General features: G+C 40.8%; 1 protein-coding gene across 1 annotated transcript in view; it reads left to right on the top strand.

Moving 5' to 3' along the window:
* The window catches only part of ndst1b (N-deacetylase/N-sulfotransferase (heparan glucosaminyl) 1b), an 82,360-nt gene extending 76,559 nt beyond the window's left edge, over positions 1-5,801 (top strand). Inside the window, exons 15-16 of the mRNA XM_053478402.1 lie at positions 1,022-1,124; positions 2,115-5,801. Of these exons, the coding sequence (XP_053334377.1) occupies positions 1,022-1,124; positions 2,115-2,234 (223 nt within the window). The 3' untranslated portion in view covers positions 2,235-5,801. The remainder of the gene's footprint in view (positions 1-1,021; positions 1,125-2,114) is intronic.
* The last annotated feature ends 12,503 nt before the right edge of the window (positions 5,802-18,304 follow it).

Raw genomic sequence — 18,304 nt, 5'->3', positions numbered from 1 at the left:
CTTCTTTTTAAACCTGTTTTCATTTCTTCTATTTTCCTCTCTCTCTTTTTTTTTTCATCTGTTCTGTTGGAATGGACGGTTTATTTCCCTCGTCTCTTCCTTCCTTTCTTCCATCCTCTGTCTAGCCTTCATTTCTTTCCCATGTCCCTACCTCTGTCCTTCTTTCTCTCAATGCCTCCATTCACCCCTTCATTCTTCCTCCCCACGCCATCTTTGTTTCCTGTCCTCCATCCTTTCTTTCTTCCTTTCCACCTCCCCTCTGTCCTTCTTTCTTTTCTTCGATCCCTCCATCCATCTTTCCTTACATCTTCTTAATAAATCCTTCTTTCTTTCCTTCCTTCACTCCATCTTTCCCTCCTTCCTGCCATCCGTCCTTCTTTCCTTCCCATCATTCTTTTTTTCTTTATTCTTTTTTTATTCTTACTGTGCCTCTTTTTTTAGTTTATTATTTTCGTTTTGCTTTTTTCCATGTTTTCTTGTTTTCTACACCTGCTACAAGACTTTTTTTTTTCATTTATAATTTTTACTCTCACTTCTTCTTGTATGTCTTTCTTTCTTTCCTATTACTTTTTTTTTAGTTTTCCTTTCATTATTTCCAGTTTTACACCTTACATTCGCCTTTCCCCTTTCTGTCTTTTTTTTCTTTTTGCTGTTTTTTTTGTCCATTTTCCTTCTTTGTCATTTCTTTCTTTCCTCTAATCTCCTTTTACTACCTCCACTCTGACTCACTCTCTCATCCCCCGCTCTGCCTTTTTCATTCTTTCATGCCTGACCACATAATCACTACACCAGACTCATAAGCAGCAACATCTGTTCGTCCCATCCCCCAGTGGACAATAGGCCCGGTTTGTCCCATGTTTGTTTCTGCAAACAGACCTGGCTGTACACCATCTGTCTACCATATTCCACTTCACTCTCTCTCTCTCTCTCTCTCTCTCTCTCTCGGGCTGATGTGGAAACTTCTTCATCTCGTTCCTGCTGACCCGCCTCCATTTTGTTTCTCCTTCTTATTTTACTGCAGGTTCGATCCCAAGAAGGGGTTCTGGTGCCAGCTGCTGGACGGGGGGAAGACGAAATGTCTGGGGAAGAGCAAAGGCAGGAAGTATCCTGACATGGATGTGGACGTGAGTGTTACTTTAGATCATTACTTTTTTTATAAGATTTAAGGTTTCACGATGTGGCGCTTCGGTTGAGGTGAGGCCCGACCGAGACCTCAGGCGCGATAGGTGTCGAGTGCTTTACAGAGACTGACACTGACTAGTGCGGCGTTGATGCCCTTGACGACACCTTGAGGCATCCTGGCAGGAACATCAAAGCTAATGAGGGGTGCAAGGACATGCTGATGTGTGTCCTCTATGTACTGCGGTGCTCTGAACGGCAGCACTCGTTCGCTCCAAAAACACACACCCTTAAATTAAAAAGGGTCTCCATGAGAAAACGACCGGGACATTCCTGATCACTAGTGACCCAAGAGATTGGGGAACGCTATGATCTCAGGGAGTTGTTCATCTGGGTCTAGTCATTCAGAAGGTAATTACCTTATTAGTTTATAGAGTATGAGCGTTTGATAATCAGAGAGCTCGATGTAGAAGAGCTAGATTGTGTGTGCGATCCGAGAGGAAGCCTACATCAATTCAAATTACCACTCTTTACAACCATGGTGTGCAGAAAAGCATGAAAGCTCATTTTGTGCAGGTTGCATTTTATCAGCTGCAGCGTAGCTACAGAAGGCTTGAAGACATTCAGCAAAAATACAAGCTGCTATTAAACCTTGTTGTTATCTCATAAAGATAAATTTTAGGCTTAGGAGCACAAGTTCGTTTTTTTTTTTTTTTACGATTTTTTTTCTAAATGATTTCCATGCAAAAAGGAGCTGAATTATTGTGAATTATTATTTCTATTATTATTATTATTTGCACTCCCTTCCTCCCTCCCTCCCGAGCCCGAAATCTCCCTTTCCAGCCGAACCGAATGCAAATGCACAGTAACCATAGCAACCAGAACCGTCACACAGTCCTGTCATATCGCATCAGATTCGTGGCTATAAATCTGCATCACCCGTGCCTGCCGCCTAATAAAAAAAAAGTCTCGATTTATTTCCTCTTCCCTGACAGTCACGACGCTTTCTACGAGAACACTACCGCGAGCACAACATCGAGCTGTCCAAGCTGCTCTACAAGATGGGTCAGCCTCTGCCAAGCTGGCTCCGTGAGGAACTGCTCCACAGCAGGTAGCCGGAAAAGAAAAGGAGAAACAAAAAAAACCACGAACAGAAAAAAACCAAAACACGGGTGCTGGGGGGCGAACGCAGCTGACACACTCGCACTGCTCCGGAGGAGACTCGACCTCTCCGATTTCCTCAAGTCAGCTACGGCAGCTGGATAAAGGCACAGCGGCCCGGTGAGGTCTCGTTCCAGAGGTCTGGGCCGCGAGAGGAAAAGAAACGGAGAGGGGAGGAGGGGGGCAAGGTGCGGGGCGGCGGCGGAGACGGTGACATTCCCTTGCTTTTTTCATTCTTTGGAAGAGCGTGGGCACCCAGGGATGTTTGTCAGTACACACACACACACACACACATAAACAAATGCACGGACTGCGCTTTTCCTGTGTTTGTTCTTCTCAGACACAATATCGGAGAAGAGAACTTTTGAACACAGGAGAACGATTGAACACAAACCAGGAAGGAACCTTTAGCTCTGATTTATTTTCTCCCATCCATCCATCCATCCATCCTTTAATTCATTCATTCATTCATTCATTAAGTCCTTCTGTCTTGTGCGGAACAGGACTCAGTCTCACCCTAAAGTCACCCTATTTTTGTTCTGTTGTACCTTTATTTTTTTTGTTTTTCCCGCTCATAACATTGTAGGTACACACCCTAGGACACGTTATTGCATCTGCGTATTTATGGTGTTACAAACTACACAAACGATGGTACTATTTTTTTTTCTTCTTACAAATAATAATAATATTAACAATAATAAGCTACATCCAGAGTAAATGTGAGTGTAAATATGGACATGGACATGTACAGTACACAGGGATCCTGATACTCTGTATTATGTGCAGTAAATTAAATATCGCCTTAATTCGCCCTGACCGGAAGAAAGTGCTTGGACACGCCTCGACGATCCGAGCTATTCATTAGCCACCGTCGAAATGATCCCAGGACGAAGCAGTGTTCCAACAGTAAGAGTATTACTGGAATGTTAACAGTAAGGGTTTTTTTGTTTGTTTTTATTTCATATTCGGTAAATCATTTTTTTTTTTTACCCCTTTGTGTTGTTTTTTTAAGTCACATGATATGCCAGTGTGCGAATAACTCAAGTCGAGACGTATCGGAGAATGTATGGCGTATCGCTTCCTTTGGCACATAAGGACTGTTTTTGAAAAAAAAAAAAATGATGAGCTTTAAATACACCCCTGAATGTAAGCACAGACACCATAGGCTTTTGAATACACAGTGGGAAACCTCCTGGTCTTATTTCCCATAATGAAGTGAGCAGTTCTTCCCAGCTGCAATTCGAATAATAGACAAAACCTTTTTTTTTTCTTTACCGCTTCCCTTTTTTTATTTGGTGCTCATAGTATAAGTGATGTATTTTCAACCCATTCTAGCCTCAAGCACATTACTGAACGATTACACCGTCACGTCTTCCATATGGTCTGATTCGTTAGCTAAACCACGGGGCAATATTGTGGTTGGGTCTAGGACTCTACCTGGTAGAGGGGGTGGTGTTGCCATCTCTCAGCTCCAGGAGTTTCGTATGCGTTTTCGCCAGATTCTTCGGTTTCCTGTAACATCCTTAAAATATCCCAGTAGAAAGAATAACTTGTAAATGAATGTGTATCGGTGCGTATGTGTGTTTGGAGCTCTGACTGGCATGGACAACCCAGTGTTCCCAGGATAGACCCCGGAGCCAGTGCATCCCTGACTGGAATAAAGCTCTTACTCGGTGTGAGCGAGTCGACCCTAACTGACAAAACTACAAAAAGACAAAAGCTAACATGAGAATAAGCTAGTTATGCGTTTGTGCATGGGGTTTAGTTGCAGTCACGGAAATTGAGCTAGAAAGCTACAGCATTCTAAATAAGTGTGCTATTTAAGATTTGTTGCAACAGTTTGCAGAGGAACCACATGTGGCTGTGATGGTCAGATGGCCACAACGTTCTGGTTATACCAAGGAGTAGGTTTTGGATGCGTGTTTAACTACGTGGTGGCACTGTGTAGTAGTCTGGACTCACACCTTCAAGGTCGAGGGTTCGATTCTCGCCTTTCGGGCCTGTGTGTATGGGGTGTGCATGTTCTCAAAATGCCTGGGGTTTCCTCTGGGTACTCTGGTTTTCTTCCACAGTCGAAAGACATGCATCTTAAACAGTTTCGCATTTCGAGCGAATATGTGCGAGCTTGTGCCTTTTGATGGATTGGCAGGTTGGAGGCTCCAGGCCTCCAGCAACCCTGTAGAAGATAAGCGATATAGGGAATGTATTATTTAAAATTTCTGAAATCATTCATCGAGACTAGAGACTATTTTGGGGGGATTTGGGAACACCAGTTAATCTAATATGTATGTCTCCGGATTGTGGGAGGAAAGCGGAGAACCCGGAGGAAACCCACCAAACACAGGAAGAACATGCATGCTCCATTCACACAGACCAAAATGGGAATCAAACCCTCGACCCTGGACGCACGGGGTCACAGTGCTAACCGCTACGCCACCATCCTACAGCTAATAGCCAAGACACTAATCTAACCAGCTTAGATTTAAATTAATAACTCAAATGATGAGATAAATTAAAGACCAGGAAGCCTGATCACTCCGTCTTTATCTTGTGGAATTCTTTTCAATTCTTAAAAAAACTCTAATTTGATGTTGGAGGAGAGTCAAAGATCATTAAGAAAAAAAAAGTAGAAAGGTCAAGCTTATGATTCGCTTTAAATTTGACATGACAGTATTGAGTTATTTTTTTTGTTTTTGTTTATTTCCCCACGTATTACAACCCAAAATGTACGAAAACATTTCTGCCAGAATGATGCCTAATAAGCACAATTTTTTTTTTCTTTTTAAACATTTTTCAGTTCAAGGAAAAAGGACTTTCGGAAACGGTTACATGCATTCGGTTAAATGTATGCTCGATCGTGAAGGTTCTGTATTAATAAACAGTTAAAGTATTCGCTTATGATTTGTGTTCTTTGAGTGAAACGCTTGTCCGAGGGATCTGATTGAAGCGCACACTGTCTGTAATACTGATCCACACACCTTGCACACACACACACACACACACACACACACACACACAATCATGCTGCTCAGATCTCCATCATGATATTGACGATACTGATTTTGTTTTCCTGTCCTGATTTAGTATTTCTAACTGTAATAATAATGCAATAATATATTTTCTTGAGAAAGTCTGACATTTTGCACCAAGCACAAAATCATGTGGGTGTTTTTTTTTGTTGTTGTTGTTGTTTTTTGTGCGCGTGTGTTTAAAAAGAAAGAATAAGAGGACAGAGACTAAAGACATTTTCCCTCTTTTTGGGTTCCATACTTGAGTCACCACACACACACACACACACACACACACACACGAAGCGGTTCCCATGAACTTCACACTGCCAATCTTGTGCTTTCTGTATTATAATGTAGGATATCAGTAGATAGTGATGTAAATGAAATAAATTGTAAGGTAAAATAATCATCTGGACTGTACAATCAAACCTATCATTGTTAATATTTTTTATTGTTGGTAGCCAATATTTTTGTGATTAATTTGCAAATAAAGAAACCACTGTCTTTTTATGTCTTCGGCGTGGTCACTTTAGTGCACATTTATTAAGCTTAGTGTAATGAGTGTGTTTCAAGCATGATCTGTACTATATTGCCAGAAGTATTCGCTCTCCTGCCTTCTCATGCATATGAACTTGAGGTACATTCTGTTCCTAATCCATAGGGGTAAGTATGATATGATGTTATCCCCGTCCCCTTTGCAGCTATAACAGCTTCAGCTCTTCTGGGAAGGCTTTCCGCAAGGTTTAGGAGTGTGTTTATGGGAATTCCTGACCGTTCTTCCCGAAGTGCATTTGTGAGGGCAGACACTGATGTTGGACGAGAAGGCCTGTCTCGCAGTCTCCGCTCTAATTCATCCCAAAGGTGTTCTATCAGGTTGAGGTCAGGATTTTGTACAGGCCAGTCAATTCTTCCACAACAAACTCACTCATCCATGTCTTTATGGACCTTGCTTTGTGCACTGGTGTGCAGTCATGCTGGAGCAAAGAGCATGAACCTGTCCAAATGTCTCGGTACGCTGAAACATTAAGAGTTCCTTTCACTGGAAGTACGGAGATGAGCCCAACTCCTGAAAAACAACCACGCACCTGTTCCAACATGACAAATCAAGGTCCATAAAGACATGGATGAGTGAGTTTTATCCTGTATTCAGGATAAATCAGTGTAGACGACTGCTGGAGGGACAACGTCTAGTTTTGAGAAATGAAGCCGAAATTAAAGTCCCAAAACATGCTGTTCTTTAAATGTCGAATGTCTTTGGGTGACTTCAAAAGTTTGTCAATCCCCATAGATCCCCCCCCCCCCTCCCCCCCAGTGTTAAAATGCCCAACTTTACAACCGTAATAAACATCTTTACAGCTTCCACACCTGGAGTTCCTTCTCAAGACAACTGTACTGAATCGTCAATGGTGCATTTTTATCTTGCTTATCAGTTAAAGTTATATTAGGCCGTAAAGCTATGCGTAAATTGGGACATAGCCAGTTTAAATGACGGCTAAAACATGGCAGGTTTTAAACCGTTAGCTGCTTGCTATTTATAACTTAAGCTAACCAGCTAACTGGAATCATTGTAGTTGACCTTATCACAATAAATGTAGGAATTGCCACAGAATGACATGTAGAGTATGATGATGAATTTCAATCAAATCCATTAGCATACAAGTTAACTTTGGCTACCATAGCATTTTAGCAAAGCCTGTGGGTGGTAAGGTACACTTCATTAAGTAGGTGTGTTCCAAACAGCCCACTGTTCCGCACATTTGCCCATTTATGGATTAACTAAGGTGTTTAGGTGGAATCAGTTCCTGCCAAGATAGCGATGACCAGAGCGCCTTCATAAAACCTACTGGTGACATCACGGATGTCTATGGCCACAGTGGGAAATTAGGGAGAAAGTCTTATCCTTTCACCTGCCTCTGTAGTTTATAAGTAAATTTTTGCAACCAAATCCTTCAGATATACCGCACTTCGAGAGAAATAAATGCGTCTGCGCATGGAAATAAATCTTGATGTTGCATAAGGTTGTTGAAACAATGCCACTGGGAATGCATGCTGTAATACAAGCAAAGGGGGGGTTCAATGAAATATTAGTGTGTGAGAACATTTTTGTTGTTGTTGTTGGGCCAGGCAGTATACAGCGTACAGTTTTTTAATTTATTCATTGAATTTAAACAACCAATTGTATTATGAATGCAGACGCTAGACTATTTTCTGAATGTATTTCGATGGTGGGTGAAAGCTTATGTAGAGATTATATAGAGAAATAAAGGGAGTTTTTACTTTTAGAACTGTGTTCTGTTATTCTGTGCATTTAAGAGTTTTGTTTTTACTTGAACACTTTGTGTTCTTGATGCTTACAGTTTTAAACGGTTTTTAAACATATGTTTGGTGCTTATCTCCACTGTTAACAATTTTTAAAGAGCACATTCACTCAGTCGGGCCGATACAGGAAGACCTACACTTGCATTAACTTTCAGAAGTGGGCAACAGTTATGCAAACCATACAGAACACTAGAGAATGCTAGTTCCACGTTCTGATTTTGCATTTAATACACATTTATAGGCTTTTTTACATTTACGCCATTTGGCAGATGCCCCGTTATTAAGGCTACATGTGTCATTGATATTTTATTGTGTACAAGCCTATGTTTCAAGCCTGGATAAAGTTGGAGGGGTGCATCAGGAAGAGCGTCTGTCTGTGACCATATCATGACGAGTCGATGTGCCAAAAGACTGACAACGACTGCATGCCTGTATCTCTGCTTGGTAAAAAATTGTGTGTGTGATGACGTGCAGTGTTTCTCCAGAAGGTTGCACGTTATGAGACGGATTGAAAGAGTACAGCTAGGTCCACTTCGAATCTGCAGAGGCATCAGATTGGTGGTGGAGAGGCTTAAAGGCGAATGTGTATGCCAGGTATAAATGACTAGGCTGGTAAATGTTTAACATTTGTTTTTGTTTTTTTTGTGTTATTAGTTGGTAATTTAACATCAGGCTGTAAATGCTGTGCTGTAGGAATCCAGGTACACTGGATACTTGTCCTCTGAGGAGTTCCCCAATAAGCAAGTACACCTGTTTTGATCACGAACTAAAATACAGAGACAGACCACACTCAAAAAGAAGACTGACTATACACACACACACACACACACACACGCACTATGCTGACTCTTGCCTGCTCCAGGGTCTGAACCTTGATGATGGTGTAGATCAGTGGGTTACCACCTGTTTTACTTGAAAACCCCGCTGCTAGTAACTGAGGAAGGCTAACCACCCTCTCACAACAACTCACTCCACCTCGACTTCTAATTATACTGTAAGTGTGTAAGTATGATCATCTTTAACATGTCCAAACCTAATTCAGACAACTTTACAGCCTTACGAGAGAGAGAGAGGCTCCAACACCGCTGATGATCTTTGGCGCCCTCTTGAGGGCAGCGTGGACGCAGAGGTGTAGATGTAGACTCGTACATGAAATGTGCATGTTATAATAGTATGTTATATATAATAGTATGGCAAGTTGAAACACAGAGTATTATCTGAATTCTATATCGATGGTTGATGGTATAGATTTGTTGACCTCCAAACTAGCCTAGAAATAGCATAGCTCGACATGTTTTAGGATGCAGCCTATAACTAAATGTTTTTGTTTTGTGTGGTTAATACCTTGCTATTAAAAGCAATTATTATTTTTGTATTCATTTTATTTGAATATCATTTTTTATTTATTTAGATTTACACTAATAACAACACGCAATAATTACAACCATGTAAATCAGTAACCAATGCCCTCAGATGCTAAGTGTAAATAAAGTTCCTCTCTGAAACTCTTTAGGTCTGTCTGATGCTTTGCTATAAAAGCACTTCCATCTCAATGCAAGAGTGAACTGAAACAGTACAGAAGCTTTAGCTTTAGCAAGGGTCTAAAATCACCTATGGTTCTGAATATGCCTCATGTGTTGCAACCTCCAGACTGATAGCACCATCACACTTGCAACTGCTTTATAAGAGTTTATGAACATGACTACACCAACACCTGCACATAGTGTTCCTGTGCAGGCACAGTTCCACTTCCAGCTCTTATATCTAAAGTAAGAGTCCCAGCTGCAGACCCAGTTTCATCACTAGATATTGTCCCAGTTTTGATCCAGCTGCAGATGAGGTTCTAGCATCAACTCACACTCCAGATAAAGAAGAAAACTGAATTATTTCTAGAAATTATTTGTCAAGGACTTGCAGTAATGATTGTATTTATGCAATATACCAAATGTTTTATGTTTTATTTGTGAAACTGTTGATATTACAGATATGAACACACACACATTATATTCTGAAAGTTTCGCTGTTGAAACTTTAACAGAGCCTTTATTAGAAAGTATAGATTTGCACTAGTTATTTCATTCTTTATTTTTTCAGTTTCTTCACAAAACAAGGCGGCACGGTGGTGTAGTGGTTAGCACTGTCGCCTTGCACCTTCAGGGTCAATTCCCGGCCAGGCTTGATTTCCGTCTCTGTGTGCATGGAGTTTGCTTGTTCTACCTGTGCTTGGTGGGTTTCCTCTGGGTACTCCGGTTTCCTCCCACAGTCCAAAGATATGCAGGTTAGGCTAATTGGCGTTCCCAAAAAAATTGCCCGGAGTGTGTGTATATGTATGTGCCCTGCGATGTATTGGCACCCTGTCCAGGGTGTACACTGCCTCGTGCCCTAAGACTCCTGGGATAGGCTCCAGGTCCCAGTGACCCTGAATACAGGATAAAGCGGTATGGAAGATGAGTGAGTGAGTAAACATAACAAAAGGAGGGTCATATCTGCTATCCGCCACTGCTCCTTAACTATTTAGTTGATTTTGACGTAATTTGCATAGTTCCTTTTCACAGAAAGTGTAGATGTGCACTAGTTGTTTAACTTTCTAATTTTTTTATGTAATACCATCCAATAGTTACACTCATGTTACTTCCCCCAAAATTACCTTTTACGATTTTTTTTCAACCAACTTCACAGTTTCATTATATGTATAGATAAATAAAATATTTGAAATATCTTGTTAGTCAGCCTGTTGTTCCAATTAACAGACATTATGTGATTTGTAGTGTTAGGGTTATCAGTGATAATTATTCATCTTCTTTGCAGCTTGTCTCGTTACAGGATTGTGGTAGCCTGGGGCCTCTCCCAGTATACTCTGGGCACAAGGTGTGGTACACCCTGGACAGGGTGCCAATCCATTGCAGGCACGGACATTATGCCTGTAAGCCTAATCTGCATGTCTTTGGACTATAGAAGGAAAGCGGGGAGAACATGCAAACTCCACAAACACATTGACCCGAGGCAGGCATCAAACTCTCACCTCCTTATTAGTGATAGTGATATAAAATAATAATTAGTACGTATTTTACTTGCCATTACTCCATTTTCTATTCTACCTTTTAGAGTTTAGGTGTTGTTCAGCTGGTGAAGTTGTGTTTAAGAAAAGGAAACTGCCTCACCCTAAACACAGTAGTGAAGAATCTTTTAATTAATAAAAATAAATTAATTATATTTCCCTCCATCATGTGCAATATGTTACAGCTGTTCAGGGTACTTAAAAATTAAATTAGACAATAGATAATATTACAACCACCCAAATATTCAGACTGAGAATAATCCAAAAGAAGAGTTTATTGCAAACATTCATCGCACTTGGTGTTATGTGAGCATGTGCTGTCTGTCTTCACTATATAAGTAATCATATAAGTTATGGAATAGCCTTTCAATTAATGCTCGAGAATCCGAAACAGTCTCAGTGTTTAAGTTTAGGCTGAAAACGTATTTATTTAGCTAAGCGTTTAGAAAGCAAGGAGCAGATCCAGACCCTCTCTTGCCCCCTGGTCCTGTCTGACTGGTTCCCCTGCTTCTGGTTGCTGATCTCATCGCATGGAGGACCATGTGGTCTGTTTGGGATGCGTGTGTTAACTGGGCCGGGTTCCACTTTACCGTGAACAAGGTCCTGCCCCTGACTGATGCAGACAGCTGTTCTCTAAGGACATGTGACTGCAGTCACTCAATAGTTCAGGACTGGAGTTTTCTACAGTCTACCTCAGCCTCCAATAATGAAATGGACTCCATATTAACTTAAAGACATCATCTGTTATATTGAACTTCCAGCTCACACACACATAGTAGAACTGCACAACAATTCCTGTTGTCCGTTATCACTTAACTTATCACTTATCACATCCGTTATCCGAAATCATTTTGATTTATACACATTTTCTTACAGTTCATAAACATTTCCCTCATTTTTCTTTGATTTTTCTAAAGCTGCTTTGTGACAAAGACAATTGTTTAATTGTAGAATTAAATTGAATAGTGGTTCAGGTGGTCGAAGCTCTATAGAAGATATAAGATATATTTAGTGAATATTTCAGCAGGTAAGATTTGGCTTTCTGCAAGGTCACGTGATAGAATTGGGTATTACAATCGTGCTGAGTTGATCAAAGTCTCCAGAACTTCATGTGCTTGTGCTTTTGGACCTAAAAGTTACCTCCCACAGGGGGAGAAAGTAGGCGGAGTCTGCGGGCAGGCGGAAGTGGTGTTGCCCCCCAGTGGCTGACATTTGTCACTACATTTAATCTATTTTAGGTCATGGTAACGTGCTCCTCTGTGTGGTAATACCACTATTGGCCACTAGAGTGCAGCACTGCAGTGGCTTCAGTGTCTACTCAGGATGAACGTCCAGTAATCTGCTTTATGTCCTTTTCTTTTTAAAGGTTTTTGTTTATTGCATTGCATTTTGACTTTGTCAGGAATCTGTATTTAATTGAAAAAAAAACAAACAAAAAAAACAATTGTACTTAAATGTAAAATGCTCTGCACTCACTCCTGCTGAAACCTTCAAATCCAAAAGTGGTAACATCTGGTGGAGCTCAGTACCTCCTGACTTACATGGCCGGGCAGCTGATGCAAAGGTCATCAAAATGACCCCTGGAGTCACAATGTTTGCTGTGACGAGAGTAAGTGACATCCAGACATGTTTTGATCTGTTTATGCCATTGTCACTAAAGAAAGTCATGATTGCTATGACATTGCTATGACCTTGAAGGAAAAAAGATTCATGGCGACATGTGGAATGACATTGCTGAGAAATACCTGAATGCTTATATTGGTGTTCTTCTTCTTGCTGGTGTTTACAAATCCACTGATAGTCTCTGGGATGCGTCGACAGGCAGAAATATTTTCCAGGCAACAAAGTCACTTGAGTCATTTCGAATGATATCAGGAGTCCTTAGATTGGACAACAGAGAAACTAGAGAAAAATCTGACAAGCTTGCTCCCGTCAGTGATGTCTGGGAAAGGTGGGTGCAGCTCCTTCCACTGATGTTCAACCCAGGGTCAGAGGTCACAGTAGATGAACGTTCTATCCCTTTCTGTGGAAGATGCCCTTTCTGGCAGTACATGCCTAGTAAGCCAGGGAAATACGGCATAAAAATTTGGGCAGCCTGTGATGCAAAAACCAGCTATGCATGGAATCTGCAGATTTACACAGGCAAACATGCAAGTGGCATTCCTGGGAAAAATCAAGGAAAACGTGTAGTCCTCGATATGACTACTGGACTGCGGGGTCACAATATCACATGTGACAATTTCTTTACCAGCTATGACCTTGGAAAAGAACTTCTCAGGTGGAAACTTACCATGGTGGGCACAGTAAAAAAAAAAAAATGTTGCCTGCCGAAATTTTGCAAGTGAGGGACAGGCCTCCACTTTCTTTAAAGTTTGCTTTTACAGACACCACCACGGTTGTTTCATATTGTCCAAAAAAAACCACCAGAATGTGATGCTTATGTCTACTTTTCACAAAGACGCAGCTGTGTCATCAGCAAGTGACAAAAAGCCCATAATTATCTTGGACTATGATAAACACAAAGGTGGAGTGGACAACCTGGACAAGCTGACTGCCACCTACACTTGCCAGAAAAAAACAGGAGATGGCCAATGGTTGTGTTTTATAACATTCTAGATGTGTCTGCATAAAATGCATTTGTGTTGTGGACCCACATTCACCTAGGGTGGAACTCAACCAGAAAAAACAAGCGGAGAATGTTTCTTGGCACACATTGAGCGAAGGGAACGGGTGCCCCGGGACCCAGCCGCTGCAGCCTTGGTCAGACAGCTGCAGAGCTCACGTAGCACTCCTTCCACACCATCAGCAACACAAAGAGCATCAGTGCCAACATTCTCTTGGGCCAGCACTGCCTCAACATCAACCTATACAGCCACAGTCACAACCCCACTGAGGCCACCTGAGTCTAAAAGAAAGAGGTGTCAGGTCTGCCCTAGCAATAAAGACAGAAAGACAAACGTACTCTGCTTCTACTGCATAAAATATATTTGCAAAGGACATACTAAAAGTGTCACGTTTTGCCACACATGCATCTAAATGCTCATGCATGTTCATGCACACAAAGAGGTTTTTTTGGAACTAGTGCCTCATTTCTATTGGTTTGATTTGCTTGATTGTTCGTTGTTTGTTTGACCTCGCAAATTCACATTTTGAGATTTACTTGTTTAGCTTTCTATTTATATTAAAGTTATTTTTGCTTTTTTCTTTGAAATGAATATATATATGGGTCAAATTTGACCCTTAACACCATAGACATTACTATAGTTATTAATATTATAATAAAAAATATAACAAATGTATTTACGAGATGTGTTCTAGGACCCCCCAGTAATAGTCAGGTAACATAACAACCTTTTATTTATTTTAAAAATTCTCTTGAGGTTTATTTAATATTTTTTTTTTAATTGAAGGTATTCTGTTAAAGTAAAAGCTCATAAGGTCACAGCAAAAATATTAAAAAACATTCTTTTAATAGACAAGGAAGCGTAAAGTAAGCAAGAGGTAAGGAAAAAATTGGATGATAAATAATGGTTTTGAGAGTAATATGGCTGATTAAAGATACGGGTCAAAACCAACCCATTAACATAAGAGATAGGTTAAGTACAAGGGATGTTTTATGAAATTACATAAATGACGAGGCGAAAGTGCTAAAACAGGACTACAGGCATCAAAAAAGCATGTAAAAAAACAACAACAATATAGTTATTGGAAAATCTTGTTCTTAATCAGTAGCAATAGGTTTCTCTTTCAATTCTAATTAAATTGAAAATAAACAAGACCCAAGGCAAATTTATGGTGATTATTTAATTATTAAATATTATGGTGATTAAAATATTTTGGTTAAAAAATAAATAATAATAAATTCTAAAGGTTCGTTGGAAAATCCAGAACAATTTATTTAATTAATTTATAATGTATTATTACACTATATACATACAATGCATATACTCTATATACAATATAGTTAGTTTTTTTTAAGTGCTGATGAAATGTTAGTTAAAATAATTCTTCTTTTTCTTATTCCTTCTTTTCTTGTTGCTGTTGAAAAAGTTATTCTGAAAGAAAAATAAAGAATGGGTTTAGTCTACATACAGTACATAGTATGTTTGCGTTTGTGTGTGTGTGCGCGCGCAATGTAGAGAGAGAGAGATTACTCCACAAATGTAATTTTTTTATATATCTTTTGTACTTTTTATCCTTAAACTATCCCAGGAGACTTAGGGCATGAGGCGGGGTACACCCTTGACAGGGTGCCAATCCATCGCAGGGCACACACACACACAACAGGTAATTTGGGAACTCCAATTAGCCTAAACTGCATATTTTTGGACTGTGGGAGGAAACCGGAGTATCCGGAGGAAACCGGGGAGAACATGCAAACATGCACACAGAAACGGGAATCAAACCCAGACCTTGGAGGTGCAAGACTGAATACACATCTCATGTGATGTGACTTCTGCCAAAACTACCTTCTTCAGACAAAAGTTGGAAGCGTCTGCACATGATCCTGGCAAACTCCACAACATCTTCTCCTCACTACTCAACCCACCGACTCCTCCTGCCTCTTCCTCTCTGACTGCTGACGATTTTGCCACATTCTACGATGGGAAGATTGCAGCAATCCGCCAGTCCTTCGCTCTCAACCAAACTCCTACGGCAGAACCTCAGGACCTTTCCTTCCCTCCTTTAGCAGAATTTTCCAACTTGTCATCTGACGAGATTCAACAGATCATCTCGTCATCTAACCCCACCACCTGTTCATTAGACCCAATCCCTTCCACAATGCTCCAGGCCATCTCACGAGACCTCCTTCCCTTTACCACAGTCATCATCAACCAATCCATATCATCTGGTCATGTTCCTGCCGCTTTTAAGAAGGCGAGGGTTATTCCCATCCTCAAGAAACCCTGCCTGGACCCATCAGAAGTTACCAACTATTGCCCGGTATCACTGCTCTCTTTTATTTCCAAAATTCTTGAAAGAATGGTTTATAATCAAATGTCTCTTTATCTCTCACAGAACAACCTTAATGACCCAAACCAATCTGGATTCAAAGTGGCACATTCCACAGAGACTGCCCTTCTGTCAGTCACTGAGAAGCTCCATGCTGCTAGATCTGCTAAACTTTCATCTGTCCTCATCCTCCTGGACCTGTCAGCTGCATTTGACACCGTGAACCACAAGATTCTATTATCTATTCTTACAAGCCTTGGAATTTGTGGAACAGCGTGGCAATGGTTTGCTTCTTACCTTAAAGATAGGTCATATGAGGTAACATGGAGGGGATCTACATCTGCCCCACGTAGACTCTCTACTGGTGTCCCGCAGGGCTCAGTACTTGGTCCTCTTCTGTTCTCCCTCTATACCCGGTCTCTTGGTAAGGTCATATCATCGCATGGATTCTCATACCACTGTTATGCAGACGACACCCAACTTGTCCTCTCCTTTCCTCCCTCTGACACTCAGGTTTCCACCCGGATCTCAGCATGTCTGGCAGACATCTCATTTTGGATGGCTGCTTATCAGCTGAAGCTCAATCTCAGTAAAACCGAACTGTTATTTATCCCTTGTGACTCATCTCCAGGTCAAGACCTTGTGATATCCATGGACAACAACCAAATCACTCCCTCAACCACCGCCCACAATCTTGGGGTAACCGTGGACAATCAACTGTCATTTTCCCCACACATCGCTAACCTTACTCGCTCTTGTCGATTTCTTCTTTACAATATCAGAAGAATTTGCCCATTTCTTTCTTCACAGGTTACTCAGGTGCTTGTTCAGTCCCTTGTTATTTCAAGACTGGACTACTGCAACTCACTCCTGGCAGGCCTGCCTCTGTCCACGATTCGTCCTCTGCAACTGATCCACAATGCAGCAGCACGACTCGTTTTTAACCTCCCCAAGTTCTCCCACACCACCCCACTCCTCCGCTCCCTGCACTGGCTTCCTGTAGCTGCCCGCATCAAATTCAAAACACTGATGCTTGCCTACAAAGCCAAAAATGGCCCAGCACCCACTTACCTCTCTGCGCTAATTACACCACGCACTGCACCACGTTCCCACCGATCCTCCAGCACTGCTCGCCTCATCCCACCATCTCTCAGGGATCGAGGGCGGCATTCATCCAGGCTCTTTTCTGTTCTGGCACCTAGATGGTGGAATGAACTTCCTCTAGATGTCCGTACATCAGAGATTTTGACTATCCTTAAACGACGACTCAAGACGCATCTGTTTCTCCAGTACTTGGACTAACCCCCCTCCCCCCGAGGGGGAAAAAAAAAAAAAAACTCTTCTCAGTTGTGTTGGACTAATGGTACTTAGTTATTAACCTAGTTAACCCAGTGTAAGTATGTATCCAATGTTGTAAACATTAAAGCACTTTTTGTAAGTCGCTCTGGATAAGAGCGTCTGCCAAATGCCTAAATGTAAATGTAATACAGTATTAAGCTAATCAAACTGAATATTTCTCAGGTTTATTAATACAAAAATGTTCTGCTTTAAACACACAAACATTAGTATAATTACACTACAAAGTACATCTCACTACAGAAATCAGAGGAATCTTCAATAAAATCACAACAACTATAAATTCCTAATCATTTTACCACTGATGTAAGTAAACCACTGCTAAACACTCTCTGTCACTGTTTATCGATGGTCTGAAGAGATTTCTCTTGTGCATGTTCTGAAGCTATCTTTGATGATGTCACTGTGTTCTAATTCAATTTTTTTATTTCAAACACCAAGCCAAGCCTGTAATCATGGCAACAGCTTGGACCCCGAGTCCCTGAGTGTTAGTAAACTACAAGCACAAGCTCTCACTCCAAAAATAAATAATGTGACAGGATTGCATTTTACATTAGTGCTGTAAGTTGAGAAAAGTCTTCAGAACTTCTTGTGTTCAGCACCCAAAGCTTCCCTCTCTCATAGGGGGCAGAAAATAGGCGAAGTTTGCAAGAAGGCAGCAGTGATGCTGCCCCCCAGCGGCTGAAATATGTCACTACATTAAATCTATAGGTCTTTAGGTCCAACTTAAAATTTCTATAAATGTATTAGTGCTGTGAAAATATCGCGTTAATACTTTTAATAAAAAGTGAGTGTTAAGCACCACGGAAATATGAACACTGTTAATTTAGCGGCCATTTTCCTTTTTCCAAAGCTGAGCTTTTGTGGTTGTCCCCGTCATCGTCATGGCAACGTGCTTTTCTGTGAGGTAATACCACTATTCGCCACTAGAGGCGCGCTCAGGTCAGAACAGCAGTAGCTCCATTGTCTGCTCAGTGTTTCTGCCACTAAAATGTTCATTAATCTGATTTATGTCCTTTTGTTTATAAAGATTTTAAATGTTAACTATTTATAACGTGCTTAATTCTATTACTTTGCTATTTTAGAGCACTGAAATTCAGTTTGGCTTTGCTCATATTGTTTATTTTTATAAGTGAATAATTGTATGTCACAACTTATAGTTAAAATAGTAATTAAAATAAAATAAAAGATATTTGCACTAGGGCAAACATTGGTAAACCTTCATCTATGCATGGTGTGCTATTCTGCACATACAGTAATATTGTCCCCAGCCCTAATACAGTATTTGTATAGACATGGTTCATTTAGATCTGTTATAGAGTCGGTG

The sequence above is a fragment of the Clarias gariepinus genome, chromosome 19 (genome assembly GCF_024256425.1).
Source record: "Clarias gariepinus isolate MV-2021 ecotype Netherlands chromosome 19, CGAR_prim_01v2, whole genome shotgun sequence".
Lineage (NCBI taxonomy): Eukaryota > Metazoa > Chordata > Actinopteri > Siluriformes > Clariidae > Clarias > Clarias gariepinus.
This window is presented reverse-complemented; position numbering and strand designations above follow the sequence as displayed.